Source organism: Temnothorax longispinosus, chromosome 4, assembly GCF_030848805.1.
Source record: "Temnothorax longispinosus isolate EJ_2023e chromosome 4, Tlon_JGU_v1, whole genome shotgun sequence".
NCBI classification, from domain to species: domain Eukaryota; kingdom Metazoa; phylum Arthropoda; class Insecta; order Hymenoptera; family Formicidae; genus Temnothorax; species Temnothorax longispinosus.
Window position 1 is genome coordinate 3604081 of NC_092361.1, and position 19645 is coordinate 3623725.

A 19645-nucleotide genomic window follows, 5' to 3' on the forward strand; every position below is an offset into this window, starting at 1 on the left:
AACAACTCTGCTGTGTCTCGTTGCCTACAACTACGTCTTTCGGAAAGTTCACTGATCCTCCGATCCGAAATTAAACCGAACCCCGTGATTTCTCTGAATTTCCCGACCGCGCGCGGCCGAGAACATTCGCAGGACGGTGACACCTCGTGAGCCAACGAGGGGGCACGGGGAAAGGAGAGAGAGTTGTTTTTCTCTCGGTAACAAACATAAAGGCGCGATTTTACAAGGAAACAGCAGTGTATTACTTTGGAAAAAATCGAAATGTTCCGAAAGCGCCAAAGGTAATGTCGGCGCGACTACTTTACAAGACGGAGTCCTTCTCCGCACGCAACTTTGTGCGTAAATAAAAATAAAAAAAAAAAAGAAATTGCCTCGCAACTTTCGAGTACAATTTTCTCAAGTTTTCTTAGATCTTTTTCTCTCTTACGTGAAAAAAAGAATTACATAACAATAACGTTGATTTAAATTATCAAAACTTAAAAAAAATATAGATGTATAGGTGGTCACTACTAAATCACGCGACGTTACAATGTTATAAAGGGTTAATTACGCCTGACGCATGTCTCGCAGATCTTCGTGTGAGAGTAACGCGAAGGGCGGTTTGATCGTGCGAGGTAAACCGGTACGTGTAGGTCAAGCGTCGATTGATGCAAGTTAAAATTTCATTCTCGTACGAGATCTTAGGTGGTGCGAAAACAAGGTCGACGACCGGACCGAGACACGCGTGACAAATGAGGAGAAAACCGCAAAGAAAGACTTCTATACGCATATATATCTCTTCACAAAGAGAAAAACCCCATGGTCTCGTCGCCCCCTCAACTTCCCGAAGCGAACAAAGGTCGCTCACCGGTCGGGTTCGCCGAGCGGTACCTGAACGCGCGAGACCGACGAAAGGCGGTAGGCACACAGATATAAGTATTTTTTTCAGCAGTACTTTTTATTAGGAAATACTTTGCACTTATATTAAATACCTTATACTCATAATTAATTTTAATTATAATAATTATTGTTACGTAGCACTGTCCTAACTCCCTACTAAGAAGCATGCTTTTTCACTAACACATGTTACACGATTTTAAAATTATAAGCCGAGGTCTGTCCCTCTTTTCTCTCGCCAACTTTACTTACAACCCTTAAAATACAGTTCTTACAATACATAGCGATTCAATACTTGACGAGCGTGTCGAAATATGCGCCGCGCTTCAAGTGACAATCCGGCAAGAAAAAGTATCGTATAATAATAATAATAATCAATCACTTAAATGACAAATTCGTGTTCGATAATATTTCTGTGTTATATGTAAATTTATATCATAAAATCATATATATATATATATATGTATATTTAAATGTCAGGAGGCTCGACCAGGAGAGCTGCAGTGCCATTGATGTCATATATATGTATCTATGTATTTATATAATTTTTAATTTTTTTTGCATACTTATTCCAACTCGGTAAACTGCGTACCAAATATTCCATATAATCAATTTTTTTTATATATCGCGAAAATCAATCGATTGTTATAAAGGAGAGAGTGAGGGAAAAGTGAAGCATTATTTTCGTAGCAAGAATTGTTGGACGCGATTCTCCGTTATAGGATTATCGATTAAATTCATTCAATATATGTATGATTCGTACATATATTGTAAATATACATAATGGTTGTGGTGGATACCAATCACTGACCGATAAAATATGCATATACACTTGTTGGTGCAAGCCAATCCTAATGAAACAATTCGTTTAACACAGAAATTACCAAAAATATGGAAGAAATCGTATATTGTACGTACTTTCTAGCAATTTTTAGCTCTTTAAATCAGATTTTACCAATTTCTTGCTTAAGCATTGAATTTTCTGTATTTTGAGTTTTTTTTTTATTGCAATTGTACAGCTAAATCTAGTAGTTCCACAGAGATACTCAGAACTAATAGTGCTCAGAAATATATATATATGTATTTATGTATGTATGTGTATGTATATTGCAAACATAAATATATATACATATATATACATATATATACATATATATATATATATATATATATATATATATATATATTTATATAATTTTAAATTTATATTTTTCTGAGAATCTTACAATGTGGAGTACCAATTGTACGTCGATGATTAAAATAAAAAATAATTATATTTATATAATAAACCGGCGTGAATCGTTGGCGACAAATTTCGTACATCTCTTTCGGGCAACGCTCCCTTTCGCAATTACTTATTTTATCTGTCATCGTTCTTAATTCTCTCTCTCTCTCTCTCTCTCTCTCTCTCTCTCTCTCGGAAGTCAGGGCTACTTTCAAAAGTGTCTCATATACACATACGACCAGGACATCTCCTGGTTGCGCCAGAAAGACTGTTTCTTTCCTACGCAACTCCGATGTCCACGTTCGAAAATCTCATTTTCCACGCATTACATTCAACATACTTAGTTTCGAGGACCTTTTCTTTATTCTTACTGGAGTGGGTTTCTTTTTTTTTTTTTACTTCGCTCGCTATATACGCAGTGCCTTACTATATGCTATAACGACACTCGTAACCAACTTTAATTAAGATCTTACACCCTGACGGTGACCTTACACGCGAATTATATAAAAGCTGGTTTGTTGCGATCAGCAAAAACCGTACGGCACGGCACGTTCTGCGAATTGTATTACAGTCGCAGGGACGAGTTCGCTCTGCTTCATTTCTCGTCCCTTATATGTCTCTTCTGTTTTCTGTGTATACGTGTATGTACGCGTATTCTTCGCGTACACATTTATATATCTTGCCGTATTACACTGAATCCGCACGCTTCTCTCACCCGTATTCAAATCGCGCTTACGACAACAACAATCTGATAAATCGAGACACGTCGTCACTCCAACGCCGGTAGTCATACGCGAAACATATTCATACTGCCGTATTGTACAGGGTGCTCCCGGGTTAAATCGCCAAACTTGGAATATGAATTTAGGACCTCAAAACAAACGAAATTTTCCTCTGGAACTATGCTCGCTTCGTTTAAGAGATATTATTGACTTCTTAAGTTACATAATTATAGGAATGAATAATGTCGAAATATTTCTTTATTTTGTTTTGAAAATCGAAGATCATTGATCGACGGCTAATGTTTCCACCGTGATCGATAGGTGCACCGCTTGTCTCCAGGCTGGAGGCCATCATTTTGAACAAAACATGTAATAGTTAAATTCTGATCGCTATAAAGCAATAAACAAGATAAACATAGATTAGTTCAACATTATTTATTCCTATAATTCTGTGACTTATGAAGTAATATCTCTTAAACAAAGTGTTTACGAGCATAGTTCCAGAGGAAAATTTTGTTTGTTTTGAGGTCCTAAATTCATATTTCAAGTTTGGCGACTTAACCCGGGAACACCCTGTAGAACTGAATGCGCGTGCGCTAAACAGTCCCCGACGAGAAAAAGACGGAACGAATGAATTAATTGACAAATATAATCAATTTTGACGTGGTGCGACGAAATGTCGTATCACATTGCGATCGAAAGCGAAGATGTTGAAAGCAATCCAAGTGTACATTCCCAAGGCGAAGAACGTGAACAAACGCGAACAAGTGAACGAGCCTGCTTCGATGTGTATCAATGTGCAATTACAAACGATTAATTAAATTAATAAAATTTGCGCCAACCGTCTTTCATCGATACATCAAAGAATAAGCGAACGTTACGCTCAGTCCATATTCATTCGAAATCTTATATCTGCTTTGGGGTTCGTCACTTGTAAAGCGAAGGAATTAACTGACAAGTACAATCAATTTCGGCGTGGCGTGACGAAATGTCGAACGGCATTGCACTCGAAAGCGAAGATGTTAAAACGCGTCAAGCGTATTCCCGACGAAGGCGAAGAACATGAACAAACGCGAACAAGCGCACGAACGAGCTTGTTTCAACGTGTATCGACGTGGAATTACAAACCGTTAATTAAATTAAAATTTGCGTCAACGGTCTTTCCTTGATACATCAAAGAATAAGCGAACGTTACGCTCGGTCCATGTTCGTTCGTGGTCTTGTATCCGCCTGCGGGTCCACTTGTAAAGCGTTTTCGAATACGGGCTCTCGACACAACAGCGCAAAATATATATTCGTGTAGTAATAATAAGTGTAACTAATGGGACTATCCTACGGGATCTAATGCTTAAGGATCTAACCGTTGAACGGACGCAGTCGAAGGCTTTCGCGTGTGATGTACAATATATAATACTGAATCTCGCTCGGGACAGTGTCGCGCGAGTACTGCAATGGGAACTGAGTAACGAGTACTTCGGGAGAACAACGATCGAAGCGTCGGCGGCGATTCGGCGTAATATGGCGCACTTTATAATCCTGATACATCATACAAATCCCTAATAATAATCGATCATATTAGATGCGTACTCTAGTTAGAAAATTGAACGTTTACAAGTCACTCGTCTATTGTGGCTACACAACTCATTCACGAAACATCAAAGCACGTATGTTCTGTAAATAGGCAAGCAACTATATCTATTTCTACATTCCGAGTTTCTTAAGAAGATTAATAATGAACGCAATTTGTAACTCGCATTTTCTTAAGAAGATTAATATGATGAACGCAATTGACTAACGTAACTCTTCAAAGCCATGTCCCTACATTAAGGAAACTGACTAACATAAGGCCTGTTCTTTTTAGCTAAACTTGTTGCACGGCTCATCTTTCCCCTTTTTCGTTTCACGTTGGAGAGAAAAAGAGAAAGGATAAACTGTGCAAGAAGTTCAGCTGAATAGAACAGACCTATAATGTCTCGTGAATAACGCTTTCCGACGTAATACAAAATTATAATGGATAAACCGAACAGTCAAAAGTATAATCGATGTTCGCTTTAATTTTAGCGTCTTTATAAACTGCGTTCATTGAATCGCATAGAAAGTATTACCTCGGAAAGTTTAACTTAGCGTAATGTATAACTTAGCCAAATCACTAAAAATAAAAACTTAAGCTAAAAACAAAATATAAAAATACTACTTATACGGAGTATGCTTGGTTTTGATGCCAACTCAATGTAATCGCACATATATATATAGTCCAAAAGTTAACAAAGATCAAACGACAAAACATCCACAATCGTACTGATTACACGAACAGATCTCTGCATGTCACGTGTGTATGTGTGTAGTGTGTCTTTTTTCTTTCTTTCTTTCTTTTCGTTTTAATTGCATTGCCTATTTAATCAATTAGATATTCGGTAACTGTAAAAAAGACTTACAAATAAATGTTTCGAGGTTCAATCGTATTCTAAAGTTATGGATTCTCTATCTACAAATAATAATACCATCGTAAAAACGGAGACCAAAGCGATACACAATGTAATTAAATATAATATAAACTGCCTCAAAATGGCTACCTATTTACTGCTATCATAAGTGGCTATTATGATAATAGTCATTAAGTATCGTTCACACTTCTTTGATTGTGGTTTAGTTTACATACTTTAAGACGTTATGATACATGTGAGTATGACACGGAGTTCCACTAAAAATATCTGTTAGATACGCTGAGCATTACTGACTTAAGCACTGTACTAAATTCACATAAAATTGTATTGTTATTATTATTATTATTAGAAAACTAATTATTTTTCATTGGTTTGAAATACTGGTTTAATAGATCCGTATAAAACCTTTGTCAACTGGAACTCTTAGAATAATGATTTACACGTTACCGATTCCTCGCGGGAAAGAATGCTATATACGAGTAAGTCATTACAATTCAATCAACTCTCATTGGACATTACAACAGGCAACAATTGCAAGTCATGCGTTGAGTTTGCGTTAACATCACACTATCCAATAAGCGACTTGTTTCTCTTTCCTTTCCTTTCCTTTTCTTTTCCGATATATCTCGATATATTGTGAAATGTACAGAAACAATCGAGTCTGTGTTAAATACGTGATGATCGCATAAAGAAATGATAAATGAGAATAAATACAATTATGTAAGATCTGTGACATATGTTTCGATTAAATGTTCAACTTCAGCGTCTTGAGAGAATGTGTTCATCAGTCGGATGGCAGCAGTCTTACTGCAATTAATAGAAGCTCTAACAAGCCTTCTAAGTTAGATTAGTTTTTTTTTTCCCTTTACATGTATCTTGTATATTGTCTAATATAAATAAATTAATGATCCAGTATGAGGCCAGAGAAAGGCAGTTACATACTCTAAGTGATAGATAAACTTTACTTTATCTTCTATGTGTTATTGTTCATATCCACTTTTGTTTTGTATCTGGCACTCTTTCCTATTTTAGGCTGCTTCTCAGTTTAACTGTAATTTATTTTGCTGGATTATTGCGTTGCATGGAAAAATATGGCTTTATCCAAAATGCTATTTAACAAAGGCAATACATCGTACAATTACATTGTATGCGCGCCACAGTTGTTGTCACACAATTAAACTTCTTTGAAAAGGCAGAACCAGTGTCCGTAAAAAACAACCGAGAGACCGGCGGCGTTACGCCAGTCGATTTTTACAGACATCAGGTAATTCTTATCGTCATTTACAAATGCTGTTATTTGTACACTATGCATGTAAAAAGCGTTACACTACATACGTCATGATCGTTTCATCTCTTGTGATGTTCAACAAAGCTAAATGGTAAACTTTGAATAAATACCGGTTCCTCTTACTGTATAAGTTATCAAGGTATATATAGAATAAAGGCAGAAAGAAGAAACCTTCCTCGACAAAGTGCCTACAAAAATATTTATATAATAGATTGAGGATTGCTGTGTCTAAGACTTTAATCTGGTTATATTAGCCACGTGTTACCAGTCTTAAACATAGTGACTAATCGATCATGGACAACTCCTCCTGTCTTTCTACAACTGTATACATTTTTGATCTTTAAGCGTCACTCTCTGGTGCAGAATATAAAGCGTGTCAGAACTAAGAATCTGTCTACCCCTGGTAGGGTAATTATTTAAAAATACAAAAAGATAAATACTCGGTAAATACGTACATGTGTACAGATGCCACAGATAACTTAACGAGAGCAAGCTGAGCTTTACTGAACCATATATAAATATGATTTAATAAAAAATAACTTATGCTATGAATGCCTTTTCTTCAAAAACATTTCGAGTCATTAAAAAAATAGCAGTTATATGACATAGTCAATCTTCTTTTTCTCTTTTTCTGTTTTTTTTTGTCTTTTCTTTTTCTTTTTTTGAACTGTACTTTGTAAATCCGTCTTATTACGCACGATATTGATGCAGGATTCAAAAACATATCTCATATCCATATATAGGCTAACTACATCGGTCACTAAGTAGAAGAACGGAACACGGCTGATAATCAACCATACGCGTAGCGTTCGTCCACAGCATGAAGGAATTCTTATCATAGATATACATGAATATCCTATACAACTTGTATTCTCGTCAATGAACGTCTTATTAAGTGCGCTTACATACAAATCCTGCGTATAAAAAAGTCTCAAAATAATAAGATTTTAAACACATTTGTTCAACGCTCGACCTAATATTTTGATCTTTAGTGACATTTCTCTTATAAGTATGACGCCGTTACAACGCACAAGTACTTATAAGTATGGAATTAATATTTTCGATATTAATTCATGATGGATGACAGATGGAGTGTTCTCGCGTACAATTGTTTTATACGAGAGAACGAATATTAAAAAAGCAGTTTATTTCAAAATTCTCAAAAAAAGTACTTTCTCAAAAACTATTTTTTTTCTCAAGATTATTTTTTCAAATTAACGTGCACAATAGATATCTCAGGAAAAAATCAATTTACCTTTTTTAACCCTTCGTGGTCACACTTATCTACAGTTTTATAATGGTCACACCGGGGTCAAAACGGACCCCAGCGACTTTAATCGGCTGCCGTATTTACAGTTTTCATTATTTTGATTTGAAAAAATTACTGAACCTTTCTGAATTGTTGCAAAACCTGCCGCAATATTAATTTTGTTTTAATTATTTAATATTAACATATTGAAAAGAAATCGCAAAGTGTAATATCGTTAGTGTAATTTTGCTTTGAAAAATTTATGGGGTCATGCTGACCCCTAATGACCACGAAGGGTTAACTTGAGACATGTTTTTCAATATTGTATTAAGAGTTTAAACCTATAAAAAAGCTAAATAAAAAAAATGTATACAAAAATAATTTTAGAGAAAAATTAGAAACTTGGCTTTAAGGAGGTATGCTGAGACTTGAAAAAGTCGTAAAAAAGGTACTTCTCAGGAATTTTTGTAGGAATTTTTTAAGTAACAAAATGTTCCTCTTTTCTATGTAATATCCTGTATTTTATTTAAAAAAAAAAAATAATAATAAATGTTTATTCTAATTCAGATGATAGCCTTCTCCCAAATAAGAAAATTTTTGGTTTTTGCGTTTTAGATATCTAGATATCTAGAACAGCTAGAATCATTTACACCGTCTATCATATTTACACCTCCTAATAACCAAGATATGATAACATCGAAAAGAAGAACATTTTTGTCACTTAAAAAATAAAAATTATATTCTTAAAATAAAGTTAAAGAACATGCAAAGTTTAGCGTTATTCGCTTTTTTCGTTTCCCCACAAAAAAATCCTGAAAAATACATTCTTTTATGACTCTTCAAACTAGAATACCTCCTTAAAGCACCGTCGTTTGGAAAATTTTAGCTTTTATTTTTTAGAAGCAGAGCGTGCACAAGTGTTTTTCATATATAGAATATTCCTCAATGAATATTCATATATATTTAACATTTCTTTTGTTCTGAAACAGAATATTATCGTAACAAATCATAAACTTCATAATTCTACTTTTGTATCTTTACATATTACTATATATTCTTTACATATTATTACATTCAAGACAGAATTCTGATAAAATTTCAAAATAGACTGCCCTTTTAAATCTTATGCGGCATTATCATAAATTCGTGATTCACAGTTCTCGATTCGCAGTAGATTCATGGAAATCCGAAAAATGCGCTTAAAAAACGCCTTCCAAACGGCCGAGTAAACCGAGGACGTTGGAAGATGTCGCAGATAGTGCGAGTATAAGAATGGTTTTTCTATCCTTCTCCCAGCTCAATTTTCTGAGACACAATTGCTAAAAAGATCTTGAATTTGTTTGCGTCTTTAAAGAATAATATCTCAACGAATATGTTCAATCTCAAAACTCGGAAAATAACTTATGCCGAACGACAAGATTGAGAAACAAATCCCTCTTTGTTTCTATACCTTTTTCTTTTATTTGATAAACGACCGTTCTATATCACGAAGCTATCAAACACCCCACGTCTACCAGCTGTTTCCGAACTGTGGTTCATCATTTGCACTATGATGCGCTTCTACACAAACAAGCACGAATAATTGATTCACGGACTTTTTATTTCGTCGAAAAATTGCTCCACTGGCGAATCTGTTTCAACTCACACTACTCACGAATCTCTTACGAACAGCGAACCATGAATTACGTATCGCGTCTGCCGTATAGTCTGCCGTTAGCTTTACGCAACGTTATTATAATACAATACACGTTAATATTCCAGTACACTCTACATTACAATAATCATCTGCATCTTTGTACTTAAGAAAAAAAAAATAGAAAAAAACCGGGTTTATCAGGCAGTCTTCCTAAGGACACTGAATCCAACATAAACATGATGTAAGACACGATCGCCTGAAAGTTTCTTAACTTAATGCTGTGTCCGAACTTTTACATATGGTATCTTTTTTGTATATACATGGAGCGGAGCTGTTCGAGACACAAATTATATCTCCAGAATGCACACTGGATCGATAATGGCATAAATGCAGAAACACGTTATACACTGTAAACATAGTAGTCTTGTGAACCAGCGCGCGAACGCGCCGCTACGAATACGAATGAATAATGATATGTAAACTGAAAATAAAATAAAATAAAAAAAAAAGAGGAAAATAAAATATATGAGAACTCAGTGTAAAGGAGCTAAAAGTATAAAAACCAACGAAACGGTCTGGAACAGCTCTGATGAGGCGGCAATAAAAAGTTTGTCCGATTCAAAACTGAATTCTAAAAAAACTCACTACTTCTTTGTACAGCACTACGGTAGGCTGGAATTTAGGCTCTCCGGCAAACGATAATTCATCATATGATACGGTGGACTGGCCGGACTGCTCGGCTGGCTATTCATACCGAGATTACTGGAGCCGCGGCCGCGTTTTCGCCTCTGCAGAATGCCCTTTCTGACCATATAGAAACGGATTGTGCTGATCGGTATCTTGTACTTTTCCGAGGCTACTTGAAATGTCATGCCGCGTGCCACCATGTCCGAAGCTTGTTTGAGTTCCTCTTCCGAACGCCTTTGTCGTCTTTGATAACCTTAAAAAGATGCCATGATATTTAGCATGCATCAACGTACAGTCAAGTGACATATACAGGTAAAGCCAGAAAGATCAGGTCAAAGACTCACCTTCAATCGCAGGGAATGGGCTGCTAGGATTGCAATTATTACTGGATACCATGCTAATGGAATACGGTTTGACATCCTGCTGCTGTACAAACTGCTCATCGGGCTCCATTTTTACCATACCCGTGGTTTCGGTGAGAGTCGCCTCGCAAGCGCTAAGAGCTTTTTCTAAATGTTGCAGCGCTTCGCTATGTTCCATGTTTACGAAGTTGGAGGAGTTGGGATTTTGTGATGAGACAGGAGGAGTGATAGCGGACGAGTTGTTTCCTGTGCTAGCCATTGGCGTGCAGAGAAAGTCAGAGGTACTTCCATCGTTGGACGAAGTATCCGCCTTATAGTTGCTGTCGCCATGAGTAGGAGTCGACGGAGTGACGGGTGCATTAGAATCGCACGATTGTGTATTACTCTCATTCACCGAGCTCTCGCCCTGAGTGGATAAGCCACGAACCTATCGAAGGATGTATAATATATCGTCAAGTATTCTTTTGCGTATTAGTGCACAGAAAATTATACTATCACGTTAATATTTTACTTATTTTATATAATTATATATTTTTATACTTTTTATATTAAAATGTTATATACGTGTTAGGCTTTGTCAAGATAAGACTCCTGCTAAAGAGTTAAAAAATGCAAAAAGAAACAAAAAGTGACTGGAAGCTAGAGGCATTATCGGACAAGTCGAAGAGGCTGTGTACCTGCAAAACTTCCGCCGCTTGCATCAATGTAGCCAGTTGTTGTTGCTCGACGTACACCTCTCCGCGGTACATAAACTCAACCAGGGCTTGAAGCTCCCACATTTTCATGTCTCTCAGGAAGATGACAGGATGGGTACACGGTATCTCCAACAGAAGACGTTCCAAATAGTCGCTGCAGGCGGACAACACAACCTTGTGGCACTTTATCGAGCCTCCGTCACAAGCCAGAGTCACGTCGACGAACTGCTCCGAGCTGAGTAACTTTGGAAACGCACTGTGCATGTTCGACTGATGGGAATTCCAAGATACACAGAACTGTTGGCGATCACCTCCGGGATAAGTGCCCGGATTGGGCAGGCTATTTCCAGACTCCATCGTAGCTCAGATGCAGGACAAGTCGCCTGTCTAAAAAAAGAAAGAAACCAAGATAATTCGAAATCTAAAATTCTAAATCACCTCGATATATCTCGCACGATCGTCGCGAAAAGATAGTATTTTGTTTCGAGCGCGCACTTTGCCACAGAAATCACTCTAGAGAATACGTCTCCTAAAAACGATAAAACGAACTAAAAATGCGATGACTAAGAAAAGTCTCGAAGAGCCTACGGTCCTTCAGACGTCTCTTAAATCTTTTGTTACGTCGCTCGCGTACTAATAATTCAACAAAGCGGCGCATTCACACGAGGCACGCTAATGGAAACGCACGAAAGAAAAGTAAAAGGAAAAAAAGAAGAGCCTACAACAAAGGCCGCACCGACACACCGCTAACTCCGAAGATTCGGATTCGGAGAAGCGCATCCGCGGCCGCGAGAAGGGCCTCTTGCCCCGCGAGTTTATTTTCGGACGCCGTAATTAACGAAACAAATGACGAATCTGACGTTCCGGCGCCTGGATTCCCCCCGGGGAGGGGAGGGGGACCGCGGACTCGCGCGTTCCCGAAAAGCGACGATCCCCCTTTCAGCTGTCGCGGACGGAAGCGACGCGTCGTCCTCGGCGTAGCGGCGTCGTCGGGAGAGCAGCGTGCGCGGAACGCGGGAACGTCATCGGAACAAAGACAAAGACTTGGACGGGGGCCTCGCGAGGGGGCCCAGCCATCAGCCCGGCCTCTGGCCTCCGGCCGCCGGACTCGGTCGGGCTCCGGAAAGGGGGATCTCGTCCGCGACCGCGAGCGACCGCACGCGTTATTCGCGTGTACACAGCCCGCCCGAGCAACGCGATCGAGCCGCGCGCGAACAAAAGAGGATTATCGGCGGGACCGAGGCTAGGTTAACGCGAGGGAGACACGGCGGTGGAGTTAAAAAAAAATTACAATATGGCTGTCTGGCATAGGTCTGGAGCGGAACAACAATTCCGTGCACACGACACACACACACAGACACACGCACGCGCGCGCGCATAAAAAAGCGAGATATACGAGCGCACATATACACACCCCCAGAGAACGCACGCATACACGTATGTCAGACGCGCGTACACGCCAGACTCGCAGCACATACAAATATAGGCACGAACGTACGCACGCCACACATTCATGCTCAGCGACGCGACGCTATTATTCCAACATTATCGTACGCGAGAATCGTGGTAAAATCTACCCGGGAGAAGAGCCCCGAATCCCCGATTCGAACGGCGATCGAGCGCGGCGTCGGCAAATCGATCGGCAAATCGGGCGAGGGGACGGGCGCCGCCGCCGCCGCGCCGGCGGCCGAGAAATCCACCGAGTCAGCCGTTCGGCGGACACGCGGGTGACAAACCAACGCGGCGCACAGTCGCGGAGACGAGCACTCTCGCACTCACTCGTTCGTTCGCTCGCGGCAAGTAGACGCGCGAACGGAAATGAAAGAACGACGCGTCTCTTTGACGGCACTCGCTGGTACGGGCGATCACGTGTACCTCGCTGGAGTCGGTCAAGTCAAAGACAGACGGACGGACTGCGAGCGAAATGTCGTCGCTGCCGCGGGGAGCGCGTGCCCGACGATGTCTCGGATGCCGGGTGGTGCGCTCGGCGCTTGTTCGTCTCGCGTCTCCGCGGCGCGAGTAAAAACGGGATCGCTCCCTCTCTCTCTCCCTCTGTCGTTCTCCGCGGGAGAGGCGACACCCCGTCACCCCCCACAGAAACGCCTCCGGGGCACCTATAATAAAATTTCACCGTTCGTTCATTGCGTACTTGCGTTGAGTGCGCGCGTACGCGCCGCCTTTCTCGTTTCTTCTCTCACGCGGTCTCTCCTCTCCCACGGCGACGCCGCGAGGCGTCGTATCCTCGTCCGCACGCTTTAACACGCTCGGGATAAGCGACGCAGAACGCCACGCGCCGCGCCGCACCGCGCCTCGTCTCGTCTCGTCTTGTCTCGCCGCGCACCCGCACGCCTACGACGATTCGAACTGACAATGAGCACTCACGGGTTCCCCCTAGGTAGGCCTTTAATCGCCCCGGCTCCGCACTCTCAGAAATGTTCCGTCGCTCACGGAGAAGAATCCCTTAAGAAAACATTCGGCCATCGAGATTTACAACACTGGCGAGGGGAGGTGGAGAGCCTCGACAGGAAGGAGTTCGGGGGGGGGGGGGGAAAGAGTGCGAAGAGGCGTGGAGAGGGGATAGGGGAGCGGTGAGACCGTGGCGGGGCAAAGGGTGAGGGTACATCCGCGTTGTCGCTCCGTCTCTTTCTCTCTCCCTCTTTTTATATACATGTGTGTATATATATAGGTGGCGCACACACTAGCGTGAGTAGCGTGTGTCTGAGAACCGCTCGTACATACATACGTACACACGTATGTCACACATACGACACTAGAGATTCCGGGGAAGGAGCGCGAGAGAGGCAGAGAGATAGAGAACCCGGGAAGAGCGACCGAGGCGAGGAACCGAGAGAACGGGCGGATAGAGCGGCGAGAATCGAACCGGGGGTCCGGGGTACCGTCGGCACGTCGGCCGCCCCCCCGGTTGATCGATACTTACTCGGTCTAGCCGGGCTGAACGGCCTCGCGTTACCGATGCCTCGACGCCGACGGCGGGGTTCCCGGGCGCACTCTATCCGTAATAAGTGTCGCTAGAATTAAGCTAGCGTGTCGCGACGGGCCTCTAGCGCGCATCCGTCACCGCGCAGCGAAACTTGCGCCGGATCTTGGCCGACGAACCCGCGGTTGATTCCCTTCTTTAGACGCGCCTCTTGGGTGGGCCTTTTTCCGCGCGCGACGGCGAAAGCCCCGCTACACACGGCGAACCACGGCTGCGGAAAGCGATCGACAATCGCCACACGGGTATTACACCGCTTCTCCGCTGTGCACGATTCCGCTTTCGCTGCGCGCTCGTTTTACGCGCGGGACCGTTGTCGCGAACGATCTCGTGGAAACTGCCCGAAGCCCAAACGATATGCTTTATGTACCGTGCGCATGTACGGCGTATGTACGTGCGAGGTCTGTTCTTTTTCAGGTTATATTTCCCACGTTTGTTACTGATTTTTTTTCTTTTCTCGCTTCGAGAGACGCAAGAATGTTTGTTTTATTTCGTGGGAAAAACCGGAAAGATACATGTTAAATGTTAATGCTAACTGCAGTATACATATATGTATGTACAATCACGCTTGGGAGATAATCGGAGTAATACGAGAGAAAAGATACCTTTTTTACGTGTGGATAAGGACCCGAGAGAAATCTACGAAAATGTAATAATAGATTTCTCCGTTTTAGGCGTGGCGCGATGGAAATTTAGTTAGTTCACGGCGGGACAAAGTTTTATAATAGTCATTTATTTTGATTGGCACTTTTTTTGCCACGAGCCTTATGTCTGTCCTTACGATGTTGCACCTTCTGCACTCTGAATGAAATATAGCGGACGTTGGGAAGGAAAAATGCCCGTTCTAGACTGGAGGATGAGCCGACTCTCGGCTCATCCTCCTTTCTATAGTGTACGTGACATAAACTGTAGATTTTTACCCGTCTACACCACTCACTCGGATGAGCCGAGAGTCGGCTCATCCTCCAGTCTAGAACGGGCAAAAGAGTGGGACGGAAAAAGTGTAAAAAGTACAGCTAGGCACAAACCTTTTGTCCGATTCCTTATTCTAAGGCCGGTACTCATGCGGATTATTAAATAAAAAAAAAATTGGAGCTAAAAGAACTCAAAATTATAAGTTCAATCGATTTTCAAAACTTCGAAATTTTTGAAACTATACTGGCAAATTTCAAAATTTTGAAAGATCTTGCTCCGGCATGGCACATCTGCGGGTAAATCAGATCCGCGCCGTGTGAAGCGGCCGTTAGTTTCTCGAGCGTGCCGACAGATGGCGCGCCGATCGATCTCGCCGCTACGCGCTACGTTGTTGTTTGTTGTTGTTTTCGGCGTCGATCGACAACGTGTGACAACGTGCGAAATCGCCGGCGATCTTGACGCGATAATTTCGCGGAGATATTTGCGGATATTCACCGAAAACCGGAGTAGATCGATTTGGCGCGCGAATCATGTCGAAGATAGCGGCCTACGACACGCACGACGACGGCCCGGGATTCGTGGGCATCAGATTTTGCCAGGAGTGCAATAACATGTTGTACCCGAAGGAGGATAAGGAGAACAAGGTGCTCATGTACGCGGTGAGTATACGTCGCAACCGACGACGGATTTTTTCTTATTGTAAAAAGGAGGGAAAGAAAAAGAAAGAAACGAGGGAACTTTGAATTGCACGACGTAAATTTAAATTATTTTACATATAATTACGTAATAATTATTGCGAATCGTACGAGAAGGAATTGTAATGGGGATGCTTTGTGTGTTTTCACAGTGCAGAAATTGCGACTTCAAGCAACTGGCGGACAGCAACTGCATCTACGTGAACAAGATCATGCACGAAATAGAGTGAGTTGAAAATAAGTCGCTCAGAGAATTAATTAGTATCTATTATTATTATAAACATGGTTAAACGTCAAAACGCTTCGCATTGAAATGCGTATCGTGTGCAGAGGGGAAAGAGACGTGTATCATTTTGTGCACGAGTATCTTTGTTATACAAAATGATACAGCTTTCTCGTCGCGAAACTCAAGTATGCAAGGGGCCTGGCTTAAGTACGCGCTAATCGCTTATTTTTCTTTCAGCGAGCTAACGCACATCGTCGCCGATGTGATATCGGATCCTACGCTGCCGAGGACCGAGGAACACCCATGCCCGAAGTGCAATCACAGAGAAGCTGTGTTTTTCCAGGCGCAAACTAGACGGGCTGAGGAGGAAATGAGATTGTATTACGTGTGTACGAATCAGCACTGCACCCACAGGTGGACGGAGTGAACGAACGTCCGGTGTACTTATGTCCCGCTCGCTATTTGTAACTTAATTCTAATCTTGTAAACTGTGTACAGAGTTGCGTATGTGTAAGTATGTGCTCGGAAGGGGATGCATTGTAACGTGTGTAACATGAATAAAAAATTGTAATGAAACTATGCCTAAGTAAATGGAGAGAGAGAGAGAGAGATACATAACGTTCGTGCACAAGGGATGGTGAATTACCGTAAGGCTCAACGCTCGGCTCGCAATCTCTATTCTCTTGTCGGGCATTTATCCCTCCGGCCGCTGAAGCGCGCGGTTGGCTTTACGGACCGGGGACCGCCTTGCGAGTCGTGCCTTCCTAGCCTCGGCGTTTCGCGGGCTACGTCGTGCAATCGCGACACATTTTTTTCCGGGGCGCGGGCCTTTTCCCGTGTTATCGTGGCCTTTCGCGAGGACAGATTTCGGGTGGCATCGCGGGTGGACACGCGTGACGGGAGGCCGTTCGGTCTAGGATCCGGAGTATCCACGTCGGATTTATCCCGCCGATCGTTCCGTCATTGTGAAAAGAAGGAGGAGGACGCGTTGCGTATTCACGGCGTAGCCTGCAAACGCCCTGGGACTACTCCCAGCTGTTTATCTGGGCCATGCACAGCCATACTGAATTCAGGCGCTATGCTCGACCTGGGCACTCCGGGCAGTGCCGCGGATAGCTCGGTAGCTCCCTGCGTCACGTGATCGCTGCATATATGGATATATGTATGTATGTACATACATACTGTACACACACAACGCCGCATGCGACGCACACACTCCTACACGTGAAAGATAAACAGAAATGTAAATATGAACCGGCCGAATTTGGTGACTTTCGATTAGTTGATAATTGTTGTTAAAGGTCACCGATGACAATTATGTAACGTACAGAAGTGGTAAAACAAATGTGCGAAACGTTCGTTAAGTCTAATATTTGTGCCTGATCAAGCATCGCGTGCAAACCATGAGGCAGTATACAGTAGCGTTACTAGTACTTGGAGTATTAATACTCCAAGGGTTTTCCCTTGAACCATCCGAGCCACGTATCGGTAAGAGTTAATTTTTCGTTTCGATGCGCCACTCAATAATCTACAAAATATTTAAGCTTGACCTCACGACTCACGTTTGAATCTTTGACTTTTAGCCATTATAGGGGGTGGCATTGGCGGTGCGTCCGCCTCGCATTTTCTCACCGAATTGCTTTCCGGAGCTTTGGACGTCGACTTGTACGAGGCGAGGACTATCGGCGGACGATTGGCGACCGTCGAAATCGACGGGGATGAAGTCGAGGCTGGCGGTACAATTATACATCCCAAGAACATGTACATGCAGAAATTTGTTGAACTCTTGGGTAAGTACGGACAGCAGCTTTTCGTTTCTTTCTCTCGATTATATATTAATTGCATATGCGAAGAAACGTTATTGACCAGATTTCACGGATTTTTAGGTTTGGAAAAGAAACTTCCCAGCAAGGAGAAGATGGGCATATGGAACGGAGACGAATTTGTATTCATAGAAAGTGATTGGTCCGTGATATCATTGTGGAAGTTATTTTACAGATACGGCTATCAACCGTATACACTCCAGAGGTATTTAAAGATTGTGTGATTAAAAAAATAAAAGATAAGAAAAAAAAGGAAAAATAACATACGTTTCTTTTGAGCAGACATATAAACAGCATGATAGAAGATTTCTTGAAGATATACGATCTGCAAGATGCCGGGCAGTCTTTCGCCAACGTCGAAGCGCTGCTGTCAGCTATGAACAAGGATTTCCCCAAGTTATTGCATACGTCCACGAAAGAATATTTTTTGCAGATGGATTACTCGGAGAAACTGATCAATGAATTAGTGGAAAGCGTTACTGTGGTGAATTACGGTCAGGACGTCACCGATATCCAAAGTTTCGTTGGTAGTATGTCTTTAGCGGCAAGTGGTGATTTATGGTCTGTTAAAGGTGGAAATAAAAAGGTAGTTATTAAATCTGTTATCTATCTTAACTGCTCACAAAATATATGTAAAGTACGAGCTTAAATTTTAGGTGCCGGAGCAACTCATTCACAGAAATGAGAAAGTAAAAGTAATACCGAATCGTGTCACAAAGATTCGTAACTTACTAAACCACGATGATTCGCACCGTTATGAAGTGACCTACGTAAATACAGGTGCGACAGGAAAATGTAAAATTTGTCTGACAAATGTTTAAATATGTGTTAAAAAAAATAAGATGCGAATTATGCATTCCAGATAACGCGACAATGGCATCTACTTATGACATCGTGATTATCGCTGCACCACTCACAAGAGACCAAGAATTCCAAATAGAATTTGTAGATTTGCCAGATTTGGTGTTTCCGGGAAAGTATCAGACAACGTATGCGACGTTTGTCAGAGGGGATCTCATACCAAAGTACTTTGATTTGCAAGAGGCTGTGGATAGTATTCTATGTTGCAATCCCAATAAAACGAAGATCAGTTCGATCGGAAAAGTGGATTCCGTTGATGGTTTAATTAAGAAAAATTCATCAGTCTGGAAGATCTTCAGCAGAACACCTGTGGAGACACGTCTTCTAGACGTTATGTTTTCTCACGTACGAAATTTGCTATAATTATTTCAGATAGGATACAAGGGAGACTTACTTAGATGTGTATAGTAATAATTTTCTTTTTTACATCAAGGTTACTGAGAATAAACAAATTGGTTGGAAAGCATATCCCCATTACTCGACAAATATGAAGCTTGGTAATTTTAAGCTACACGATGCTTTGTATCATGTCAATGCAATTGAGTGGGCCGCAAGTGCGATGGAAATGAGTGCGATAGCTGGAAGAAACGTCGCTATTTTGGCGAACAAAGATTTTCTTCAAAAATCCTCTTCAAAAATGTCTAATGAAGAGGTTCTTAAAAGTTCACCTAAAAAACGTACGGCTGGGGAATTGTAATGCCATTATTATTCTTGCCATTGATATTGTTAATAGATTTTATATTGTGTAAAACCTCGGAGATTATTTTTGTAGTCCATTTTTGTAGTACATAAAAGAAGTTACGAAATAAAGTTATAGATATAAAATATACAGATTACATACTAAGTCAAATATAAAAAATATTTACATTATTATTATCTGTGACTTTTTTTATTTACTACTAACACTTCTGTCCAGCGAGCTTTATCTGTCACTATGTATTCCACA

General features: G+C 41.4%; 3 protein-coding genes across 8 annotated transcripts; 2 read left to right on the top strand and 1 right to left on the bottom strand.

Annotated features, from left to right (window-relative positions):
- Positions 1–918: 918 nt before the first annotated feature.
- Positions 919–17049, bottom strand: LOC139811033 (uncharacterized). 6 transcript variants are annotated; one of them, XM_071775045.1, is made up of 5 exons: positions 14123–14584; positions 11167–11571; positions 10472–10916; positions 10086–10380; positions 919–9696 (listed from the first exon to the last, which is right to left on the bottom strand). In XM_071775045.1, the coding sequence occupies exons 2-4, from the start codon at positions 11539–11541 to the stop codon at positions 10103–10105; spliced, it is 1098 nt and encodes a 365-aa protein (XP_071631146.1). In that variant the 5' UTR covers positions 11542–11571; positions 14123–14584; the 3' UTR covers positions 919–9696; positions 10086–10102. The 6 variants fall into 6 exon arrangements, with proteins under 6 accessions (XP_071631146.1, XP_071631140.1, XP_071631141.1 ...); XM_071775039.1 differs by adding an exon at positions 13567–13644 and having other exon boundaries at positions 919–10380; positions 14123–14583; XM_071775040.1 differs by lacking the exon at positions 14123–14584 and adding an exon at positions 16662–17049 and having other exon boundaries at positions 919–10380.
- On the top strand, positions 15475–16591 carry Rpii15 (RNA polymerase II subunit RpII15). The gene is made up of 3 exons (XM_071775049.1): positions 15475–15753; positions 15942–16015; positions 16253–16591. The coding sequence occupies exons 1-3, from the start codon at positions 15625–15627 to the stop codon at positions 16440–16442; spliced, it is 393 nt and encodes a 130-aa protein (XP_071631150.1). The 5' UTR covers positions 15475–15624; the 3' UTR covers positions 16443–16591.
- A 9-nt stretch (positions 17050–17058) lies between the features above and the next one.
- On the top strand, positions 17059–19569 carry LOC139811027 (prenylcysteine oxidase 1). Its single transcript, XM_071775032.1, has 7 exons — positions 17059–17503; positions 17599–17805; positions 17902–18043; positions 18121–18424; positions 18495–18618; positions 18701–19044; positions 19133–19569. Exons 1-7 carry the CDS (start codon positions 17419–17421, stop codon positions 19394–19396), a joined length of 1470 nt encoding a protein of 489 aa, XP_071631133.1. The 5' UTR covers positions 17059–17418; the 3' UTR covers positions 19397–19569.
- Positions 19570–19645: the final 76 nt, after the last annotated feature.